We start from the raw sequence: 23375 nt of genomic DNA on the forward strand, positions 1-23375 counted from the left end.
GTTAGAATCACAAAGGTGCTTCAGTGCAATCTGATCTGATAATTATAATGTATAACATGCAATGATCACAGCTCATGTCACTCAACAGCAGATTGCTGCATTCATCTATGTGTTAGAGGACAAGTGTAAAAAGGCATGTAGTGCTGCTATGTTATAGCGGTGCTATGATGCCCACACCCAGTCAGAAGGCTGTTGAAAGTCAGGGTTTGGGTCGATTCCTTTTCAATGCAGTCAATTCAGAAAGTAAACTAAATTCAATGCTTCAATGCTCAATGAGAAGAAATTAGAATTGGAATTTGAGTTTACATTCGGAATCGACTCTATTGAAATGGTCTCATGTACAGTATTGATAAGGTGCAGTTCAGACTGACAATGGAATGTGAACAAATAAACCATTACATTTATTCAGTCACAACTTATTTTTCATTATACATGTTACTGTTGAAATTATTTATAAAACTTTCTTCTTCAATTGCATTTTTTTTTTTTTAAACACAACCGAAGTGCTAAAACCCAACCACAAACGTGGAACTAACACTGAACAGAACACAGCCTCATATACAGCTTCCAGAGTACATAGATTAACTAAGGTGAAGCAAAGATCCAAGTTTGAAATGATTAGAATAATGTTTTTTTTAAATGAAACGTCACAAGAATTCCCATGTAGCTTTGACTCTTCAAAAAACATCAGTGAAATCAAGAACTACAAAAGAAAAAACTAGCTGTTTTGACCGGGAAAAATGAAAGAAACAAAGATAGGAAAAGACTAAATAATGTCAGCTGGACAAACACAAAAGCAACATTCTTCTGATTCCTGTTTTGCAATATGGCTTTTTTCAGAAACTTCTGATGAAACCTAAGAGGTTGCAGTGGCTGCCATGTTATACGTACACCCTCCTCAGGTCATGCAATGGGATTACATTCAGAGGGGCGTGCCACAGACATACAGTATACCGTAATAAAATAGAATTATGGTACAGAAAATAAATTCATATATGCTGTATATAGATAGCAGAGGAGGCTGGTGGGAGGAGCTATAGGAGGATGGGCTCATTGTAAGGGCTGAAACGGAATCAATGGAACTGTATCAAAACACATCGAACATATGGAAACAACATGTTTGACTCCGTTCCATTAATTCCATTCCAGCCATTACAATAAGCCCATCCTCCTATAGCTCCTCCCACCAGCCTCCACTGATAGACAGAGACTCTATTTGTCTTTTTTTCATTTTATGATACATCAACCAAGCATAGGGCTTCATTCCTGAGAGGGCAGAGCTTATGAATAGAGGGGATGGGTCGTGTGTGTGTGTGTGTGTGTGTGTTTGTGTGTGTGTGTGTGTAATATGACTGTGGGGGTTGTGTGGTGTTGCTGTCGTCATGATATTGCCCAATGGTTCAGAAGTGTGTGTGTGTGTGTGTATGTGGGGGGAGTGTGGGGGGAGAACAGCGTAGCCACGGCAACAAGTGGATCTATCGTTAGATGCTTTGTTAAACTGCGGTAGCTAAGGTGTACTATGGCAGACGAATCCTGCTGGGACTATATGGAGACAGACCCACTACAACATCTTGGATGAAAGACAGGGAGTGAGCCAGTGCCAAAATATCCCAAACTTTATGGTAGCAATGGCCTTCATGCTCAGGACTGATGAGTCAAGTGTTCAAGCGCCTCATATTGTCTGCACACATAGCTATATATCTGTACCTCAGGTTGTCAGTTGATGTTTTATGTTATATCACACAGAGACAGACATGCACATGCAGATTTAGCAACAGTGATCAGTAATAACAGAAAACAGGAGACAGGCTTACGGACAGAGATAGACAGAGAGAGAAAAAACAGGCAGAGATAGACAGACAGGAGTACCATCAGGGCTGGCTCAAGACATTAGCGATATAAGCGGTCGCTTAGGGTCCGGGCCGTTTTAAAAAAAACTCAGTTGGGGTCTAAATTTACTGTTGAAAGTTAGAAGGTGAAGGTTCGAAATGTGGTTGTGCATCAGACGTTTTTCTCCTGTTTTGTCACTGACAGTCACTTAATTAGCCATGTCAGCTAACAGCTTACAGTGGCAAGTTAGTCTAGCTAGTCACACTCACTCAGATATCATTAACATGACATAAGTAATGGCAAAATGTGTAGAATTACAGGAAATTTGCTTTAGAACTGCAAAAATGTATCTCCACCCCATGGCAAAACTGGTAGCATTGCAGGGAATTAGCTTTAAATCTTCAAAAAATGCATCTCTGCCACATTGGTAAAATGAGTTGAATTAGATCTCCACTAGTCATCTCAGGCTATGGATCGAGTAGTTAGTGTACTTCAGCAGATGCACAATACTAAGCCAATAAGGACCCAGTATAGAGACTCTTCTACCATCAGTCCTAGCAATGGACTTTCCTACAGATCCCCCAACTAAACCCCAACCTCCACACACACCCCAGTGACCTCAGCTCCCCTACACACATCCAAACAGCTCCCCAAATAGATTGTTAACACTAGACGTCACAACCAATAACAAGACATGACCAAATGAGTTGTTTAAAACACCGGACAGACACAGACAGACAGACAGACAGACAGACAGACAGACAGACAGACAGACAGACAGACAGACAGACAGACAGACAGACAGACAGACAGACAGACAGACAGACAGACAGACAGACAGACAGACAGACAGACAGACAGAGTGGTAATGAGAGGTAGCGTTGATGGCACATACATCATCTACAGGGGTATGGAGGGGAGATAGATAGAGGACTCATCTTTGTATCTGTGCCATTAAAGCGTCTGTGTAACAGCATGAGCAGCACCGTTGAGGTACTAAAGTAGTACAACCCATAGGAATCCCCACCCAGTTGACAACTTTAAAATGGTGGAAGACCTCAATGGCAATGGCCATGTTAAAAACGGGTTATATTAATGATGAGTCCTCTATCTATCTCTATGGGCTGTCCAGAGACCTGAGTGGCCATGCTGGATACATGCTTGTATTTACATTACATCTGTGTGCAAATACAGGAAACTAAAATATCGCTGTGAGTGTAGAGGGGGCCCAAAGTCCCCAAGTTTCAGCTGGAGCTGATGTATGTTATGCAACAGTGTGTGCATGTGTGTGTGTGTGTGATGCATCCTTGTGTGCGTGCGTGTGTGTGTGACATAGATACTCAGTGTGCTCTGAGAATGAAATGAGAGCCATTCTGCTTGGAGTTTAGTGTGTAAAGATTCAGAATTATTATACTACTACTTGAAACTACCCTCAGCAACAAATCCGATGATGTTGTCAATAACAACAAATTCTTCATTTAAGTTTTTCTCTTTTTTGGCAGAGGGCGGATTGAATTAAAAAACTCTGTTGATAAACCATTTACAATAATAAAATAACTAAACAAAAACATTTAAACAAACTGTTTAAATGACTTCATACCGGTTGTAGAGAGTGCTCTTTAAAAATCTTTGTTAGAATTATGACCAAATGAAAATACATACGTGAATTGAAAGACTTTTCTTTTTTATACAATACCGTAACATTGTCGTTTTTTGCATTTATACCTAGTCTGTTTTACAGATACGTACAGAGACAAACTGAAAAAAGGTCACTGACATGCATTTTGCTTGCTGAGAAGAAAAAACTAAAAAACAATCACAAATATTATTAACATTTCACATTAAAGCTATCTGAATTAAAACAGGAGGAAATTAATGGAATTAAACCATCAGAAATGTCAAAAGGTGCGGGGTTCTTTTGTTGGTGTCAGGGGTCAGAGATTGAGGGTCACGACTGCTGGCCGCTCCATTGGCTCTCCATCGGTCGCCGCAGCAGCTCCTCAACGTGTCGCGCCACGTCCATGGTGTCATCCAGGTCAAAGTCACCATCCGCATCTAACATGGAGTCACTCCTGCCACAACACAGGAACCAGTTAGTAACACAGGCCATCAGACACACACACCTCACAACACAGGGACCAGTTAGTAACACAGGCCATCAGACACACACACCTCACAACACAGGGACCAGTTAGTAACACAGGCCATCAGACACACACACCTCACAACACAGGAACCAGTTAGTAACACAGGCCATCAGACACACACACCTCACAACACAGGAACCAGTTAGTAACACAGGCCATCAGACACACACACCTCACAACACAGGAACCAGTTAGTAACACAGGCCATCAGACACACACACCTCACAACACAGGAACCAGTTAGTAACACAGGCCATCAGACACACACACCTCACAACACAGGAACCAGTTAGTAACACAGGCCATCAGACACACACACCTCACAACACAGGGACCAGTTAGTAACACAGACCATCAGACATACACACACCTCACAACACAGGAACCAGTTAGTAACACAGGCCATCAGACACACACACCTCACAACACAGGAACCAGTTAGTAACACAGGCCATCAGACACACACACCTCACAACACAGGAACCAGTTAGTAACACAGGCCATCAGACACACACACCTCACAACACAGGAACCAGTTAGTAACACAGGCCATCAGACACACACACACCTCACAACACAGGGACCAGTTAGTAACACAGGCCATCAGACACACACACCTCACAACACAGGAACCAGTTAGTAACACAGGCCATCAGACACACACACCTCAAAACACAGGAACCAGTTAGTAACACAGATTATCAGACACACACACCTCACAACACAGGAACCAGTTAGTAACACAGGCCATCAGACACACACACCTCACAACACAGGAACCAGTTAGTAACACAGGCCATCAGACACACACACCTCACAACACAGGGACCAGTTAGTAACACAGGCCATCAGACACACACACCTCACAACACAGGAACCAGTTAGTAACACAGGCCATCAGACACACACACACGTCACAACACAGGGACCAGTTAGTAACACAGGCCATCAGACACACACACACACGTCACAACACAGGGACCAGTTAGTAACACAGGCCATCAGACACACACACACCTCACAACACAGGGACCAGTTAGTAACACAGGCCATCAGACACACACACCTCACAACACAGGAACCAGTTAGTAACACAGGCCATCAGACACACACACCTCACAACACAGGGACCAGTTAGTAACACAGGCCATCAGACACACACACACCTCACAACACAGGGACCAGTTAGTAACACAGGACATCAGACACACACACACCTCAAAACACAGGAACCAGTTAGTAACACAGGCCATCAGACACACACACCTCACAACACAGGGACCAGTTAGTAACACAGGCCATCAGACACACACACACCTCACAACACAGGGACCAGTTAGTAACACAGGCCATCAGACACACACACACCTCAAAACACAGGAACCAGTTAGTAACACAGGCCATCAGACACACACACCTCACAACACAGGAACCAGTTAGTAACACAGGCCATCAGACACACACACCTCACAACACAGGGACCAGTTAGTAACACAGACCATCAGACACACACACCTCACAACACAGGAACCAGTTAGTAACACAGGCCATCAGACACACACACCTCACAACACAGGAACCAGTTAGTAACACAGGCCATCAGACACACACACCTCAAAACACAGGAACCAGTTAGTAACACAGGCCATCAGACACACACACCTCACAACACAGGAACCAGTTAGTAACACAGGCCATCAGACACACACACACGTCACAACACAGGGACCAGTTAGTAACACAGGCCATCAGACACACACACACCTCACAACACAGGAACCAGTTAGTAACACAGGCCATCAGACACACACACACACACACCTCACAACACAGGGACCAGTTAGTAACACAGGCCATCAGACACACACACCTCACAACACAGGAACCAGTTAGTAACACAGGCCATCAGACACACACACACGTCACAACACAGGGACCAGTTAGTAACACAGGCCATCAGACACACACACCTCACAACACAGGGACCAGTTAGTAACACAGGCCATCAGACACACACACCTCACAACACAGGAACCAGTTAGTAACACAGGCCATCAGACACACACACACGTCACAACACAGGGACCAGTTAGTAACACAGGCCATCAGACACACACACACACGTCACAACACAGGGACCAGTTAGTAACACAGGCCATCAGACACACACACACCTCACAACACAGGGACCAGTTAGTAACACAGGCCATCAGACACACACACCTCACAACACAGGAACCAGTTAGTAACACAGGCCATCAGACACACACACCTCACAACACAGGGACCAGTTAGTAACACAGGCCATCAGACACACACACACCTCACAACACAGGGACCAGTTAGTAACACAGGCCATCAGACACACACACACCTCAAAACACAGGAACCAGTTAGTAACACAGGCCATCAGACACACACACCTCACAACACAGGGACCAGTTAGTAACACAGGCCATCAGACACACACACACCTCACAACACAGGGACCAGTTAGTAACACAGGCCATCAGACACACACACACCTCAAAACACAGGAACCAGTTAGTAACACAGGCCATCAGACACACACACCTCACAACACAGGAACCAGTTAGTAACACAGGCCATCAGACACACACACCTCACAACACAGGGACCAGTTAGTAACACAGACCATCAGACACACACACCTCACAACACAGGAACCAGTTAGTAACACAGGCCATCAGACACACACACCTCAAAACACAGGAACCAGTTAGTAACACAGGCCATCAGACACACACACCTCACAACACAGGAACCAGTTAGTAACACAGGCCATCAGACACACACACACGTCACAACACAGGGACCAGTTAGTAACACAGGCCATCAGACACACACACACCTCACAACACAGGAACCAGTTAGTAACACAGGCCATCAGACACACACACACACACACCTCACAACACAGGGACCAGTTAGTAACACAGGCCATCAGACACACACACCTCACAACACAGGAACCAGTTAGTAACACAGGCCATCAGACACACACACCTCACAACACAGGAACCAGTTAGTAACACAGGCCATCAGACACACACATCTCACAACACAGGAACCAGTTAGTAACACAGGCCATCAGACACACACACCTCACAACACAGGAACCAGTTAGTAACACAGGCCATCAGACACACACACCTCACAACACAGGGACCAGTTAGTAACACAGGCCATCAGACACACACACCTCACAACACAGGAACCAGTTAGTAACACAGGCCATCAGACACACACACCTCACAACACAGGAACCAGTTAGTAACACAGGCCATCAGACACACACACCTCGCAACACAGGAACCAGTTAGTAACACAGAACATCAGACACACACACCTCACAACACAGGAACCAGTTAGTAACACAGTCCATCAGACACACACACCTCACAACACAGGAACCAGTTAGTAACACAGGCCATCAGACACACACACCTCACAACACAGGAACCAGTTAGTAACACAGGCCATCAGACACACACACCTCACAACACAGGAACCAGTTAGTAACACAGGCCATCAGACACACACACGTCACAACACAGGAACCAGTTAGTAACACAGGCCATCAGACACACACACCTCACAACACAGGGACCAGTTAGTAACACAGGCCATCAGACACACACACCTCACAACACAGGGACCATTTAGTAACACCGGCCATCAGACACACACACCTCACAACACAGGAACCAGTTAGTAACACAGAACATCAGACACACACACACACCTCACAACACAGGAACCAGTTAGTAACACAGATTATCAGACACACACACCTCACAACACAGGAACCAGTTAGTAACACAGGCCATCAGACACACACACCTCACAACACAGGAACCAGTTAGTAACACAGGCCATCAGACACACACACCTCACAACACAGGAACCAGTTAGTAACACAGGCCATCAGACACACACACCTCACAACACAGGAACCAGTTAGTAACACAGGCCATCAGACACACACACCTCAAAACACAGGAACCAGTTAGTAACACAGGCCATCAGACACACACACCTCACAACACAGGAACCAGTTAGTAACACAGGCCATCAGACACACACACCTCACAACACAGGAACCAGTTAGTAACACAGGCCATCAGACACACACACACCTCACAACACAGGGACCAGTTAGTAACACAGGCCATCAGACACACACACACCTCACAACACAGGAACCAGTTAGTAACACAGGCCACCAGACACACACACCTCACAACACAGGAACCAGTTAGTAACACAGGCCATCAGACACACACACACCTCACAACACAGGGACCAGTTAGTAACACAGGCCATCAGACACACACACCTCACAACACAGGAACCAGTTAGTAACACAGTCCATCAGACACACACACGTCACAACACAGGAACCAGTTAGTAACACAGACCATCAGACATACACACACCTCACAACACAGGAACCAGTTAGTAACACAGGCCATCAGACACACACACCTCACTCTCACACATGCACGCACACATATGTAATCTATACTCACATAGGCGGGTATATGCCGTAGTTTGGAGGGTGACTGACAACAGGGGAGGCTCCGTGATCCATGTAGGTGGGGTTTGCTGCTGGGTCAGGATTGGTCGTGGTGAACCTGCAGGTCCAGACAAACAGACAGACAGACACACGGGCACGAGTCAGAGAACGTCATTCCGAACGCCAGCTTTGTCGGTTACCACGGCAACCTTCATCAACATCCCTCACCACCACCCCCCCCTCCTGCTCCTCCTCTGCTTCATTAATTACCAGTCCCTTTGAGCAGCAGGCAGGATCAGGTTAGGCAGGGTGCTGGGCAGCAGCACCTGGAGCCCTCCCACTGAGAGGCCCACAGACCCTTGGTAACAATAGGGACCCTGCTAACTCATTACCCAGACTGACATTACTAAGTGCAGTGATGAGAGGGACAGAGGCGCCCTCAGGCCCGCGGATGCTGGGCTCTAATTGGTTCCTCCATCTGGAGTGAAGACCTAATGGTTGATCTGCATTCAGGCCACATTGCTAGGCGATTAAATCAGCCCTATCGCCACAGAGAGAGAGAGAGACTTACTCTGGTACCACTTGTTTGATCTGCGGTTTCACGTATCCATCCACTGCTTTGGCTGTAAGAGAGAATGGCAAGGGAAGGAGAGACAGGGAGAATCGCTATGTTCAGACTGCAGATATGGTCCACATTCACAGGTTCCTCAGTGTGGCTGTTATAAGCCTCTATCTGACCAAATTGCAACAGATATAGAGAATAGATACTACAGTATAATTATATGTCCTAATTTATTTTTATAGAGATGAATAGAGGTTAGGTACATACACAGGGGTGGTGTGTAGTATTTGGAGAAGACCTCATCCTTGGGTCTGTCTGGGTAGAGGAACAGGAGGTGGTTGAGGTCACTGATGCGGTCAGCCAAAGAGCGGATGGAGAAGTCTTTGGCTGTGTAGGGCATGAGGTTCCACACCATCCTCTCCCCTGGAAAAATAGCCACACTTACTTTAGTACCACTTGGCTATTTTTACAGACCTTCTCCGTTGAAGATTAATTTGTTGACTAATTGACTAACTGACAAAATAATGAATTGATTGATCGCTTGACTGGTTGGTTGTCAGTACCTGGTTTGTTGGGATTCTCAGCCACCCAGGCGATAGTGATCCCTCCGATCTCAGAGTCGCTGAAGCGGAGCAGGAAGGTCCCGTTGGGTTTGGACATCAACATGTCCTGGGCCTGCTGCTTGTTCACAAATCCCAGGATCGCCCTGTACATAGAGAACGGAGGGAGGAAGAGAGAGAGAGAGAGAGAGAGAGAGAAGGGGAGAGACATCAAGAGGGAGATATGGAGAGAGGGAAAACACAGACAGACAAATGTACAGATAATAAAAAGCCCAGGAGGAGGGCATAAGTAGGACATGAGGAGGACAGGAGGAGGACAGGAGGAGGTCAGGAGGAGGGCATAAGTAGGACATGAGGAGGACAGGAGGAGGACAGGAGGAGGTCAGGAGGAGGACAGGAGGAGGACAGGAGGAGGACAGGAGGAGGTCAGGAGGAGGTCATGAAGAGGATATGAGGAGGACAGGAGGAGGACAGGAGGAGGACAGGAGGAGGTCAGGAGGAGGTCATGAAGAGGATATGAGGAGGACATGAGGAGGACATGAGGAGGACAGGAGGAGGACAGGAGGAGGTCATGAAGAGGATATGAGGAGGACATGAGGAGGACAGGAGGAGGACAGGAGGAGGTCAGGAGGAGGTCATGAAGAGGATATGAGGAGGACATGAGGAGGACATGAGGAGGACATGAGGAGGACAGCAGGAGGTCAGGAGGAGGGCATGAAGAGGATATGAGGAGGACATGAGGAGGACAGGAGGAGGACATGAGGAGGACAGGAGGAGGACGTGAGGAGAACAGGAGGAGGACAGGAGGAGGACAGGAGGAGAACATGAGGAGGACAGGTGGAGGGCATGAGGAGGATATGAGGAGGACATGAGGAGGACAGGAGGAGGACATGAGGACAGAGACAGACAAAGATACATTGTTACATACATTGTCATGCCGCCCCCTTCCCCTACAATAATTGTATCCTCTTGACCCATTACAGGTAGGGATACATATCTCTGTGGTTGCTATGGTAAAGCTGTGTCCATTGTGGCGAGGGCCTTTTGCTAGGCTCATTGAGATTAAAAACCAATCAAAATGTGAGGCTGCAACAGCAGGGGGGCTTAAGAGGAAAAAACACCAAGTGCACTCTACCAAGAAAACTCACTAAAGAAAGCACATTACAGCTGCCATTCAAACGACAACAAAAAGAGGCCTTTAGCTCAGTTGAGCCATTTTCTCTGTCCATTTCCCTGTCTACTTGGGCAGTGTGTGCACGCTGCAGGCATCTCATGTTACACTAACACACAATCCAAGTCAAACCTCATTTCCACAGGTTATTCTGGAGTAGAAATTCTAGGAATATAGACATTTAAAAAAATATATTCTTACCCATCATTCCAGTGTGGTTTGAGATGTTTTTTGGTGAGTTCCATGACCCCATCAAACCACTGCCAGAACGTGAAATTCCTGCCAGGCAGACTCTCCTGTAGGTTAGAGGGATTGGGACATTGTGTTTGATACAGTCGATAAACAATTTGTTGTCTGTCTTTAATCGCACTAACCTCTCCTCACACATACAGAGTAGCTCCACTTTCAACTGTTCTGCCTGCGGCTATGGAACCTTGACCTGTTTACCGGACGTGCTACCTGTCCCCGACCTGCTGTTTTCAACTCTCTAGAGACGGCAGGAGCGGTAGAGATACTCTGAATGCTCGGCTATGAAAAGCCAACTGACATTTACTCCTGAGGTGCTGACCTGTTGCACCCTCGACATCCACTGTGATTATTATTATTTGACCATGCTGGTCATCTATGAACATTTGAACATCTTGGCCATGTTCTGTTATAATCTCCACCCGGCACAGCCAGAAGAGGGCTGGCCGCCCCTCATAGCCTGGTTCCTCTCTAGGGTTCTTCCTAGGTTCTGGCCTTTCTAGGGAGTTTTTCCTGGCCACCGTGCTTCTACACCTGCATTGCTTGCTGTTTGGGGTTTTAGGCTGGGTTTCTGTACAGCACTTTGAGATATCAGCTGATGTAAGAAGGGCTTTATAAATACATTTGATTTGATTTGATTTAGTGTAGAGCAGCAATTACAATAGACAGTCAGTCAGTGAGAGATATTTCCCAGAGTTCAGCTGACCCCCTTACATCCATCCATGATGTGCAAGTGTGTATCAGTGAGTGAGCTCTGAGGTGCATGTTCTAGCGCCTGTTTCTAGGCCCTCTCTCTCTCTAATGAGGCTGATGCTCTGTGGTGAATGAGGTCTGAATGTGAGTGTGCTCTCTGTCATCAGTGGCTGGTTAGAGGGAGCCAATGAGGCCTGGGGCTGAATTAGCCCTTCCTGTCTTGACAAACAGGCCCATTAACCAGACCTGAGGACCTCACGGCCAGCCGACTAGAGCTCATCAGACTAAATGGCACCCTATTCCCTACCTAGTGCACTACCTTTGACCAGGGCCCTATGTAGGGAATATGGTACCATTAGGGACGTAGCCTTAGAGAGAAACACATTAGAGACTCGCTCGGCCCTTGGAGAGCAGCTTTATTTAACTAGGCAAGTCAGTTAAGAACAAATTCTTATTTACGATGATGGCCTAGGAACAGTGGGTTAACTGCCTTGTCCAGGGGCAGAATGACAGATTTCTACCTTGTCAGCTCGGGGATTCGATCTAGCAACCTTTCGGTTACCGGCCCAACGCTCTAACTACTAGGCTACCTGCTGCCCCCAATGCAGATATAGTGGAATCATTACTCTGAACACGGGAAGGAACACCAAAGAGGTAAACTGTGTCTGCAGTGGCACATACTCACATCTAAATAAAATATACACAAACCAGGCATGGTAAAAACTCTACAATAGATTCCATCTGAGCATCAAATAAATGATATCACCCCTCTGCAACAACTTGTTCCTAACGCAGAGGTCAGGTCTTATAGTCCACTGGTCAGTAGTCATGGGCTGTGTCCCACATGGCACCCTACTCACTACAAAGTGCACTACTTTTGATTAGTGCCCATAGGGTTCTTGTCAAAAGATGGGCCCTGGTAAAAAGTAGTGCACCACATAGGAAAAATGGTGCCATTTGAGACGCACCCTGGTCTTACCCTGTTGAACTGGGACCAGGTCATGGTCATGCCGCGGTAGTCATCAGGGTTGATGCTAGCGCTACTGAAGGCTTTCTGGGCCAGGAAGACCAGGTTCTCCTCTGAGAGGCCACGGTTACTCTGCACCTCCGCCTTGTACTTCATGTTGAGGGCCTCACACAGCTGGGGCCACAGCACCTTTTCAGGCACTATGAAGGGCACTCGACCCTGGGGAGGAGGAGAGGAGAGAGGGTTAAGGCCCCTAAACCAGGGCAACGCTAGAGCGTCCATAAAGAGAAAAACAAAACAATGTAAAGTGTTAAAGACATCATCACACACACACACACACACACACAAACACGATGATCACACTGAACTTACGGGTTCGGCAAAAGCGTTGTCCCACAGTACTGTTGCTGTGGCGTTATTGTCTTGGCTACCGTGGACGATCACCACCACAGGAAGTGATAACGTCTGACAGAGAGAGAGAGAGAGAGAGAGAGAGAGAGAGAGAGAGAGAGAGAGAGAGAGAGAGAGAGAGAGAGAGAGAGAGAGAGAGAGAGAGGGAAGAAAAAGGTCAGCGTCATTACAAACACAAAGATGTGTATGTGTATCAAATACAGTATATATAAGGCAACTCATGTAAATCATGTTTCCACTTTAACCTACTGTACAGCACTTTGTGTTCCAACCAAACAATCCATATAATTCTGAGAAATACATGAACAAATGTGTTATGGAGAGTAGGGGAGCATATATGTTTCCTGTACCATTGACAATGTGAAGGTCATTTGTCTTGTGTGACATAGCTTTAACAATGATTACTACTTCTAATATGGTTACTGAAGGAGCAGGGTAAGGAACATGGTGTATTGACTGAGCCACTCTCTGCGGGTCGACGACAACTGGATGCATCTGGTTTTCAAGGGAAATGGAAAGAGAGCCTGTGACGTGACTTCCTCTTTTGGATGTTAACAAGGTGACACTCCGTCTTAACTCCTCCTCCACATTTACTGGATTGGTTGAACAGTGCAGATGAGAAAACTCCCCTGACAGTTTGTTTTCTCTCGTCAGGACCAGAAAGAAAGAAAGGCTGCTGAGGCGCTAGGTTAGACCTTGGGCTAGTCCACCACTCTGCTCATCTCTTCTTAAGCCTGTGTGTGCTGTATTGATAAGAGTTGGCAAAACAACACAAACAGATCTGGGACCAGGTTATCAGTTCTTACCTTAACCTGAAAAACCAGCTCATTACCCCCGACGCTAAACTGAGACTCAAACAGAATGGTAAACTTCTCCTCTGTCACAGACTCCGCGCCTCGCCGGTCCGAGCGCTTGATCCTCTTCAAAGACTACATGAAAGAGGAGGCGGGGTCAGAGAGGAGGATCATGAGGGTTGAGGAGAGGACAGCAGCACAGCACACAAACATCTTCCAGACTATTCACTTTGAGGAGCTGTTCTCTGATCACACACATACATGATTCCCTTTCATTCCAGGAGCAGATTTAAAGGGATACTTCGAGATTTTCACAATGAGGCCCTTTGTCTACTTCCGCAGAGTCAGATGAACTCATGGATACCATTTGTATGTCCCTGTGTCCAGTATGAAGGAAGTTAGAGGTAGTTTCGCAAGCCAATGCACATTTACTAGCATTCTGCCTTTAACTTCATTCTGGAAATAGAGACATAAAAATGGTATCCACAAGTTCATTGCCAAAATCCCGAAGTATCCATTTAAGCCAGAGTTTACATGTAAATTATCCATGGAGGACCCTAGGGAACTCAAAACAGCATGGGCTGAGTAACATGCTATCTGTATGAGTATGAACATAGAATGAGAATGCAGAATCTCCAAAAGCCTCTTGGACTCCAGTTTAGCTGGGGTTTGTCTCTGAAGCGAATCTTCTCTAGGTGTGTTATTACAGACTGAGACTCCCTGGCCCCATCCATCCTCACCATGTTCCTGAAGTTGGCGCTGAGTGTTCCTGTGGCCTGGTGGTACTCCATCACACAGTTGTTGTTAAGGATCTCTCCACTGCTGTCACTGGGAGAGGGGGAAGGAAGAGGGAGGAGGAGGAAGAGGAGAGGTAGATGCTTCAGCAGATGTATTAATCATAAAGTCATGAAACTTTCACAGAACATGAAGGGGAAAGACTAATTTCAATTTATGTGAGGCAAGTTTTTTTCAGGATGCCAACGCTGACAATCTTGCAATATGCTACCCAAATTTGCCCCTGGGCTAGGGATAGGCTAACATGGCTATTCTTTTAGTACTAGGAAGGAAGATTTATACACTAACTACTTTAGGGTTCTATTAGGTGTGTAGAACGTGGGATGTGGCACGAACAAAAGTAACATCTAAATGTGGAATCTCCACTTGCTCCATAGATTCCACTGAGGCAGTATATATCAGTGATGAGGGGGCTCTATGCTGTAACTTACTTCCTGGTGTTCTCGTTCTTGAGCAAGGCCTTCGCCTGCTGTTCACTGATGATGGTGGCCTTGACCTGCGGGGGGTTCATGTGCACATTGAGCTTCCCGCCCACTAGGAGACGCACTGTGGCGACAAACTTGGTCTGGGTTTTCAGCACCTGGGGAGGCTGCTTCTCTATGATAAAGGTGCTGGAGGGAGGGAGGGAGGGGGAGAGAGAGACAGAGAGAGAGAGAAGGGAGAGAGAAGGGAGAGAGAGAGCGAAAGAGAGAGAGCGAGAGAGAGAGAGAGAGAGAGAGAGAGACAGACAGACAGACAGACAGACAGACAGACAGACAGACAGACAGACAGACACAGACAGACAGACAGACAGACAGACAGACAGACAGACAGACAGACAGACAGACAGACAGACAGACAGACAGACAGACAGACAGACAGACAGACAGACAGACAGACAGAGAGATAGATAGATAGATAGATAGATAGATAGATAGATAGATAGATAGATAGATAGATAGATAGATAGATAGATAGATAGATAGATAGATAGATAGATAGATAGAGGACAGGGGCAGGACAAACAGATTAGAGTCAGAGGAAAGTGTAGCGGGTTGCTTTAAAGGGATAGTGCAACATTTTAGCTTACCCAGAGTCAGATGAACTCATGTATACCATTTGTATGTCTTTGCATGCAGTTTGAAGGAAGTTGAAGGTAGATTCTGGAGCAATTGCTAACTAGCGTTAGCCCAACGACAGAAAGTCTACAGGAACAACTGCATGCTAGTTAACAATGGCTCCAGAAACTAACTTCAACTTCCTTCAAACTGCACACAGAGTCATACAAATGGTAAACATGAGTTCATCTGACTATTTGTTAGTAGAAAAAGGGCTTGATTGAAAACATTTAGCACTATCCCTTTAACCAACAGATCACCACAGGGATTTCTGCTCATCACACACTACTGCCTATTACGTCTATTTGACCTGCTTTTGAAAGTTACACAGTATGCAAGCTGTCAGCTCTTCATGCTCCCACACATAAACACGCACAGACAGACAAACGCTACACACACACAGGCAGCATGATGCTCATTCATTCAGGCACGGAGGGCTTTTTAGTAGAGTACGCCGTTTGTGTTTTAGGCTTGGCTGACCGTACTCAATATGAGCAGGCAGTGATGAGATACCCTCCCTCCCCCCTAGCCTCCCTCCCAGGCGCCTGCTAGAGGTTTAGGGGAACAGTAGAGAGGATGTGGGTGTGGTTTCGCTGGAGAGCAGGAAAGAGCGAATTAAGAGGAGAGGAAACACCAGTGCGGTAGTATGGACTTTAAAAGTAGTGTTCTTACGCTCTCAACGCTCCCCTGTCTGTGGCCTAACGGACATCGTTCTGACAATGATACAGCTTCTCAGTGCATTATGGGTCTCTGTGGGGACCATAAGGAGAGAGCAAAGGGTTCTGGGAGCAGTCAGAAGACTTCCTGATCCAGTCAGTGAGGCTGACAGACAGTGGCCCCAGGGCTACAACACTCTACCATGGAACTCAAGCTAACTTTCTGAGCCTGTTAGCCTTTCTCCCCATCTCACCATCATTGTAGACTCTTTATCTCTAGTCTCAAACACTTTTTGTCTCTTTAGCTCTCGTATCGACCCTCTTTTGTATCCCCCTTCTTTCTTTCACTTAATGTCCTTGAAACGGTTCACTCCTCCTCTTCCTCGTACTGTATCTTCCTCTCCTTTTCTAAACCGTTCACTCTCCCTTCCCGTTTTCTTTCTCCTTTTGGATCTATAGCAGGCCTCCCTCTCTCCTCGCTCCATCTCTCCCTCCTTGTAGCGTTGAGGGTTAATGCAGGCTGACTGGGGTTGTGTTTGTGTGTTCATTGGCAGGTTCAGCAGGGGTTGGGAGCAGAGCTGGGCTGGGCTGCTGTAGGAACTATCAGCAGCTTGCTCCCCCTGCCTCAGAACAACCCAGCTTGGGCTCAGCTCAGAGTCAAACACACACACACGTTTTGCTGCTCCACAGAGTCACATAACCGGGCTCCCGTGATGTGCGGTGCTGAGTCATTTCTAATGTCATTCTGGTAATAAATGTAATCTCACGCTCTATTGGCCACATAAGGAGTCAGGGGTTGTGTCAGTAGGATAGGGTTTGTATAAGGGTTCACACTGAGTGTAGTATGTTCTCCATTCAGTCCCATCAGAGGAGATGGGGGGGGGGGGGGTGTAAACATGACTGTATAGTACCATACACACTGAAGATTAGTGTGTCTATAAGAATTTCACATTTTCACACACCCACATCCAGCTCAAAGCCACTTGCACACAATCCAACACACTACAACCTATTCTCACAATACCTTGCACTTTGATACTGAACAATAACAACAACTTCACACACACACACACAAACGCACGCAGGTACACACACACCTGGTGACCAGTGCTGAGATGATGTCTGTGATGGTGCTGTTGAGGTCGTTCAGTAGCTCCTCGATGGGGCCGGGGATGGGAAGCTGTTGTCTCAGGTGTTCTGCTCTCCTGATCTGCTGCCTGTTCTGCCAGATCGTCTCTGCCAACTTCTCACACCTGAATCACACACACACACACACACACACACACACACACACACACACACACACACACACACACACACACACACACACACACACACACACACACACACACACACACACACACACACACACACACACACACGAAATAAGGTTCTCAAAATGGGCAAATTAAGATCACACAACTCACAGTTCAGACTCTTACAAGCTCAGACAACCAGACAGACTACAGTCTAGTTCAAAACATACAGTTTAAGACAAGGTAATAATTCCATGCTGGAGCGTTCACAAGTAAACACATTCACTGGACCGTTGCTGATTCTATAGGATTGAAAACGTGACCAGCGTTCAGAGAATCAAGTAATAAAGTGGTTGTAGATCATGTGAAAAATGTTTCAATGAATAGAATGACAGGAAAACAGTCATTCTAAGTGTTTGCTGAGTAGTTTGCTGAAATTCACAATGATTGTGTTTATTTTCCGCTTTGATGGCAAACTCTCTGTACAGCTAACATTCACTTGTTCATATGTTCCTTGTTTGTCTATCTTTTTATGTCTGTCTACATGTTTATATATGTTTACAACAAGCAAGGGGAAGATATCAGAATAGGGGCATTGGGGATTAATAACATATTGTACGGAATACATTTGTACTGTAGTGAAGCCGTCTCTAGAGTAATGCAAGGTCTCTTTCATGATCATGTGAAACGTCAATTACTATGGAAATGCTGGGATGTGTTTTTCAATGATGTTAAAGGTAATTATGATGCAACTATGATGGTGATACGATATGGATTACTATTATCATCATGAATATTAAGGCTATACGCACTACATGTTACACACATAGACACTCAACCATGCAAATTGGCGGAGTTATTATTTATTTGGACAGCACACATTATAGTCTTACTCTTATACAGACATCGTACACACTCTCACTAAATCACATCCAATATCATACACATCAACCTACTCAGATTTACTACACACATAATATCTTGTCTCAATTTTCTAACATATGTGGCATTGATTCACAGGCAAGGGAATAAAACAAATATGGCTTGAATGTATTTCTTGAATTCTAAATATCAGACATTTGAAAGTTCTAATTTTGACTGTCATAATACCTCTGACGGCAGTAACTGTCACGTTCTGACCTTAGTTCCTTTGTTATGTCTTTATTTTTGTTTGGTCAGGGCGTGAGTTGGGGTGGGCATTCTATGTTGTTTTTTCTATGTTTTGTTCTATTGTCCTTTTCTATGTGTTTGGCCTAGTATGGTTCTCAATCAGAGGCAGGTGTCAGTCGTTGTCTCTGATTGGGAGCCATATTTAGGTAGCCTGGTTTTCATTGTGTTTTGTGGGTGATTATTTTCTGTGTAGTGGATGTCACCTTACAGAACTGTTGCGTTTCGTTCTCCTTTGTTATTTTGTTTAGTGTTCTATGTTTAATAAATATAATGATGAACACTTACCACGCTGCGCTTTGGTCCTCACCTCATTCCAACGACGAGCGTTACAGTAACTTTATAAGCACTAATTATGGTCAATTTAGACTGAGAATAGTATCTAGTTATGGTAAGGGGTGAAATAAGTATAGCCAGTGATAAATGTAATGGTTTAGCAGGTAATAAAAAAAGAAGATCAGTCTTTACGTGGCTAAAAGAAAAGGAATATAACATGTACTGTTTACAGGATATATATAACATATACTGTTTACAACTCACTCTACATCCTTAGATGAAGTTGCGTGGAAAAAGGGAATGGGGTGGTGAAATTATTTTCTGTCATGGACAAAGGAACTCAAAAGGTGAGATGATATTAATTAACAACAATGAAAATCTGAATGTGTAAACAGTCAGGAATGATTCGCAAGGAAGGTGGATCTTTTTGAATATGAAAGTGGACGAAAAAGAGATTTGGCTCATTAATCTATATGATCCAAATCAGGATGATCCATACTTCTTCGAAAATATTTATACCAATTTATTGAACTTATATGCAACAAATGATCAAATCATTATGATAGGAGACTATAACAAAGTGTTAAGTACCTGTCACGTTCCTGACCTGTTTTCTGTTGTTTGGTATGTGTTTATTGGTCAGGGCGTGAGTTTTGGGTGGGCAGTCTATGTTTTCTGTTTCTATGTTGGTTTTGGGTTGCCTGGTATGGCTCTCAATTAGAGGCAGGTGTTTGACGTTTCCTCTGATTGAGAGTCATATTAAGGTAGGTTGTTCTCACTGTTTGTTTGTGGGTGATTGTTCCTGTGTCTGTGTAATCAACATGGGACTGTTTCGTTTGTTCGTTCGTTTAGGTAGTCTGTTCCTGTTCGTGCGTTCTTCGTCTATATGTAAGTTCATTTGTTTCAAGTCTGTTGACTTCGTTTATTGTTTTGTAGTTTGTTCTAGTGTTTGTTAGTGTTTTCGTCTTGTTGTAATAAATTCAGAATGTATTCATCACCCGCTGCGCCTTGGTCCGTTCATGCACCACAAGACGAACGTTACAGAATCACCCACCAAACCCAGATCAAGCAGCGGGTTAACGGACAGCAACGACAGCAGCAGTGGGTCAAGGAGGATTGGACATGGGAAGAGATTCTGGACGGAGAAGGACCCTGGGCAGAGCCAGAGGAGTGTCGCCGTCCCAAGGCGGAGCTGGAGGCATCTAAAGCGGAGAGGCGACGATATGAGGAGGCAGCACGGAAGCAAGGCTGGAAGCCCGCAAGTACAACCCAAAAATTTCTTGGGGGGGGGGGGGCTAAAGGGTAGTGTGGCGAAGTCAGGTAGGAGACCTGCGCCAACTTCCCGGGCTTACCGTGGAGAGCGAGAGTACGGGCAGACACCGTGTTACGCAGTAGAGCGCACGGTGTCTCCTGTACGTGTTCATAGCCCGGTGCGGGTTATTCCACCTCCCCGCACTGGTAGGGCTAGATTGGGCATTGAGCCAAATGTCATGAAGCCGGCCCTACATATCTGGCCACCAGTACGTCTCCTCGGGCCGGCTTACATGGCACCAGCCTTACGCATGGTGTCCCCGGTTCGCCTACATAGCCCGGTGCGGGTTATTCCACCTCCCCGCACTGGTCAGGCGACGGGGAGCATACAACCAGGTAAGGTTGGGCAGGTTCAGTGTTCAAGGGAGCCAGTACGCCTACACGGTCCGGTATATCCGGCGCCACCTTCCCGCCCCAGCTCAGTACCACCAGTGCCTACACCACGCACCAGGCTTCCAGTGCGTCTCCAGAGCCCTGTTCCTCCTCCACGCACTCTCCCTGTGGTGCGTGTCTCAAGCTCAGTGCCTCCAGTTTCGGCACCACGCATCAAGCCTCCTGTGCGTCTCCAGAGCCCTGTACGCACTGTTCCTTCTCCCCGCACTCGCCCTGAGGTGCGTGCCCTCAGCCCGGTACCTCCAGTTCCGGTACCACGCACCAGTCCTATAGTGCGCATCGAGAGTCCAGTGTGCCCTGTTCCTGCTCCCCGCACTAGCCTTGAGGTGCGTGTCTCCAGTCCGGTACCTCCAGTTCCGGTACCACGCACCAGGCCTACTGTGCGCCTCAGCAGGGCAGAGTCGGTTGTCAGCCCAGCGCCGTCTGAGCCATCCGTCTGCCCAGCGCCGTCTGAGCCAGCCGTCTGCCCAGCGCCGTCTGAGCCATCCGTCTGCCCAGCGCCTTCTGAGCCATCCGTCTGCCCAGCGCCTTCTGAGCCATCCGTCTGCCCAGCGCCTTCTGAGCCATCCGTCTGCCCAGCGCCTTCTGAGCCATCCGTCTGCCACGAGCCATTAGAGCCGCCCGTCTGTCCCGAGCCATTAGAGCCGTCCGTCAGTCAGGAGCCGCTAGAGCCGTCCGTCAGTCAGGAGCTGCCAGAGCCGCCAGCCAGTCAGGAGCTGCCAGAGCCGCCAGCCAGTCAGGAGCTGCCAGAGCCGCCAGCCAGTCAGGAGCTGCCAGAGCCGCCAGCCAGTCAGGAGCTGCCAGAGCCGCCAGCCAGTCAGGAGCTGCCCTACAGTCATGAGCTGCCCTACAGTCATGAGCTGCCCTACAGTCATGAGCTGCCCTACAGTCATGAGCTGCCCTACAGTCATGAGCTGCCCTACAGTCATGAGCTGCCCTTCAGTCATGAGCTGCCCTCCAGTCATGAGCTGCCCTCCAGTCATGAGCTGCCCTCCAGTCATGAGCTGCCCTCCAGTCATGAGCTGCCCTCCAGTCATGAGCTGCCCTCCAGTCATGAGCTGCCCTCCAGTCATGAGCTGCCACCCAGTCCGGAGCTGCCACCCAGTCCGGAGCTGCCACTCAGTCCGGAGCTGCCATTAGTACAGAGTTGTCCCTCTGTCCTAAGCTACCTCTCTGTCCTGAGCTACCTCTCTGTCCTTAGCTACCTCTCTGTCCTGAGCTACCTCTCGTTCCTGAGTTGTCTCCTCTATGTAGGAGGGGCCTTAGTGAAGGTTCCTGGACCATGGTCGGGGGCGAGGGTCGCCACTCAAAGGACGCTAAGGAGGGGGACAAAGACAGTGGTGGAGTGGTGTCCTCGTCCACCGCCGGAGCCGCCACCGCGGACAGATGCCCACCCAGACCCTCCCCTTGAGAGTTAGGGGTGCGCCCGGAGTTCGCACCTTGAGGGGGGGGGTTCTGTCACGTTCCTGACCTGTTTTCTGTTGTTTGGTATGTGTTTATTGGTCAGGGCGTGAGTTTTGGGTGGGCAGTCTATGTTTTCTGTTTCTATGTTGGTTTTGGGTTGCCTGGTATGGCTCTCAATTAGAGGCAGGTGTTTGACGTTTCCTCTGATTGAGAGTCATATTAAGGTAGGTTGTTCTCACTGTTTGTTTGTGGGTGATTGTTCCTGTGTCTGTGTAATCCACATGGGACTGTTTCGTTTGTTCGTTCGTTTAGGTAGTCTGTTCCTGTTTGTGCGTTCTTCGTCTATATGTAAGTTCATTTGTTTCAAGTCTGTTGACTTTGTTTATTGTTTTGTAGTTTGTTCTAGTGTTTGTTAGTGTTTTCGTCTTGTTGTAATAAATTCAGAATGTATTCATCACCCGCTGCGCCTTGGTCCGTTCATGCACCACAAGACGAACGTTACAGTACCTCAATTGACCGTAAAGGAAATCACTCTACAAACTATCATCAAATAGTTTGGACACATTAGAAATAGTGGATATTTGGAGACTAAAAAACCCCGACCTAGTGAGATATACATGGAGGAGACTTAATCAAGCTAGTCATCTTGACTACTTTCTTGTCTCTTTCTCTCTTGCATCAAAGGTTAAACAAGTTTTAATAGGAGACAGAATGCGATCGGATCATCATCTAATTGGCCTTCACATAACTCTTATAGAATTTCCACTTGGATGGGGATACTGGAAATGTAATCAAAGTTTACTGGAGGACAACTTATTTTTAACTAAGACAAAATAACTTATAACTGAATATTTCCAGTATAATATAGGTTCAGCAAATCCCCTTATTGTTTCTGATACTTTTAAATGTACCTTCAGAGGTCATTCAATTCAATATTCATCAATAATAAAAAAGCAGTTTCTGGCAAAAGAGACAAGACTAACAAGGGAAATACATTAATTACTAGTACAGGTAGATATCAATAAAAACAATACTACAGAGATACAAAATAAGTTAGAGGAAAAACAAAAAGAACTTGAGGAACTTAGTCAAGAACGAT

General features: G+C 46.5%; 1 protein-coding gene across 2 annotated transcripts in view; it reads right to left on the bottom strand.

The window, feature by feature from the left end:
* Nucleotides 1–378: 378 nt before the first annotated feature.
* LOC120035909 (signal transducer and activator of transcription 5B-like) overlaps nt 379–23375 on the bottom strand; it is a 96070-nt gene continuing 73073 nt past the window's right edge. For both annotated transcript variants that reach the window (XM_038982380.1, XM_038982390.1), the window contains exons 9-20: nt 17567–17722; nt 15148–15327; nt 14662–14749; nt 13934–14056; nt 13089–13181; nt 12729–12935; nt 11012–11106; nt 9643–9785; nt 9347–9502; nt 9089–9140; nt 8531–8635; nt 379–3902 (exon numbers count right to left, since the gene is read on the bottom strand). In XM_038982380.1, the coding sequence (XP_038838308.1) occupies nt 3779–3902; nt 8531–8635; nt 9089–9140; nt 9347–9502; nt 9643–9785; nt 11012–11106; nt 12729–12935; nt 13089–13181; nt 13934–14056; nt 14662–14749; nt 15148–15327; nt 17567–17722 (1522 nt within the window). In that variant the 3' untranslated portion in view covers nt 379–3778. The remainder of the gene's footprint in view (nt 3903–8530; nt 8636–9088; nt 9141–9346; nt 9503–9642; nt 9786–11011; nt 11107–12728; nt 12936–13088; nt 13182–13933; nt 14057–14661; nt 14750–15147; nt 15328–17566; nt 17723–23375) is intronic.

The sequence above is a fragment of the Salvelinus namaycush genome, chromosome 3, assembly GCF_016432855.1.
Source record: "Salvelinus namaycush isolate Seneca chromosome 3, SaNama_1.0, whole genome shotgun sequence".
Taxonomy (NCBI): Eukaryota; Metazoa; Chordata; class Actinopteri; order Salmoniformes; family Salmonidae; genus Salvelinus; species Salvelinus namaycush.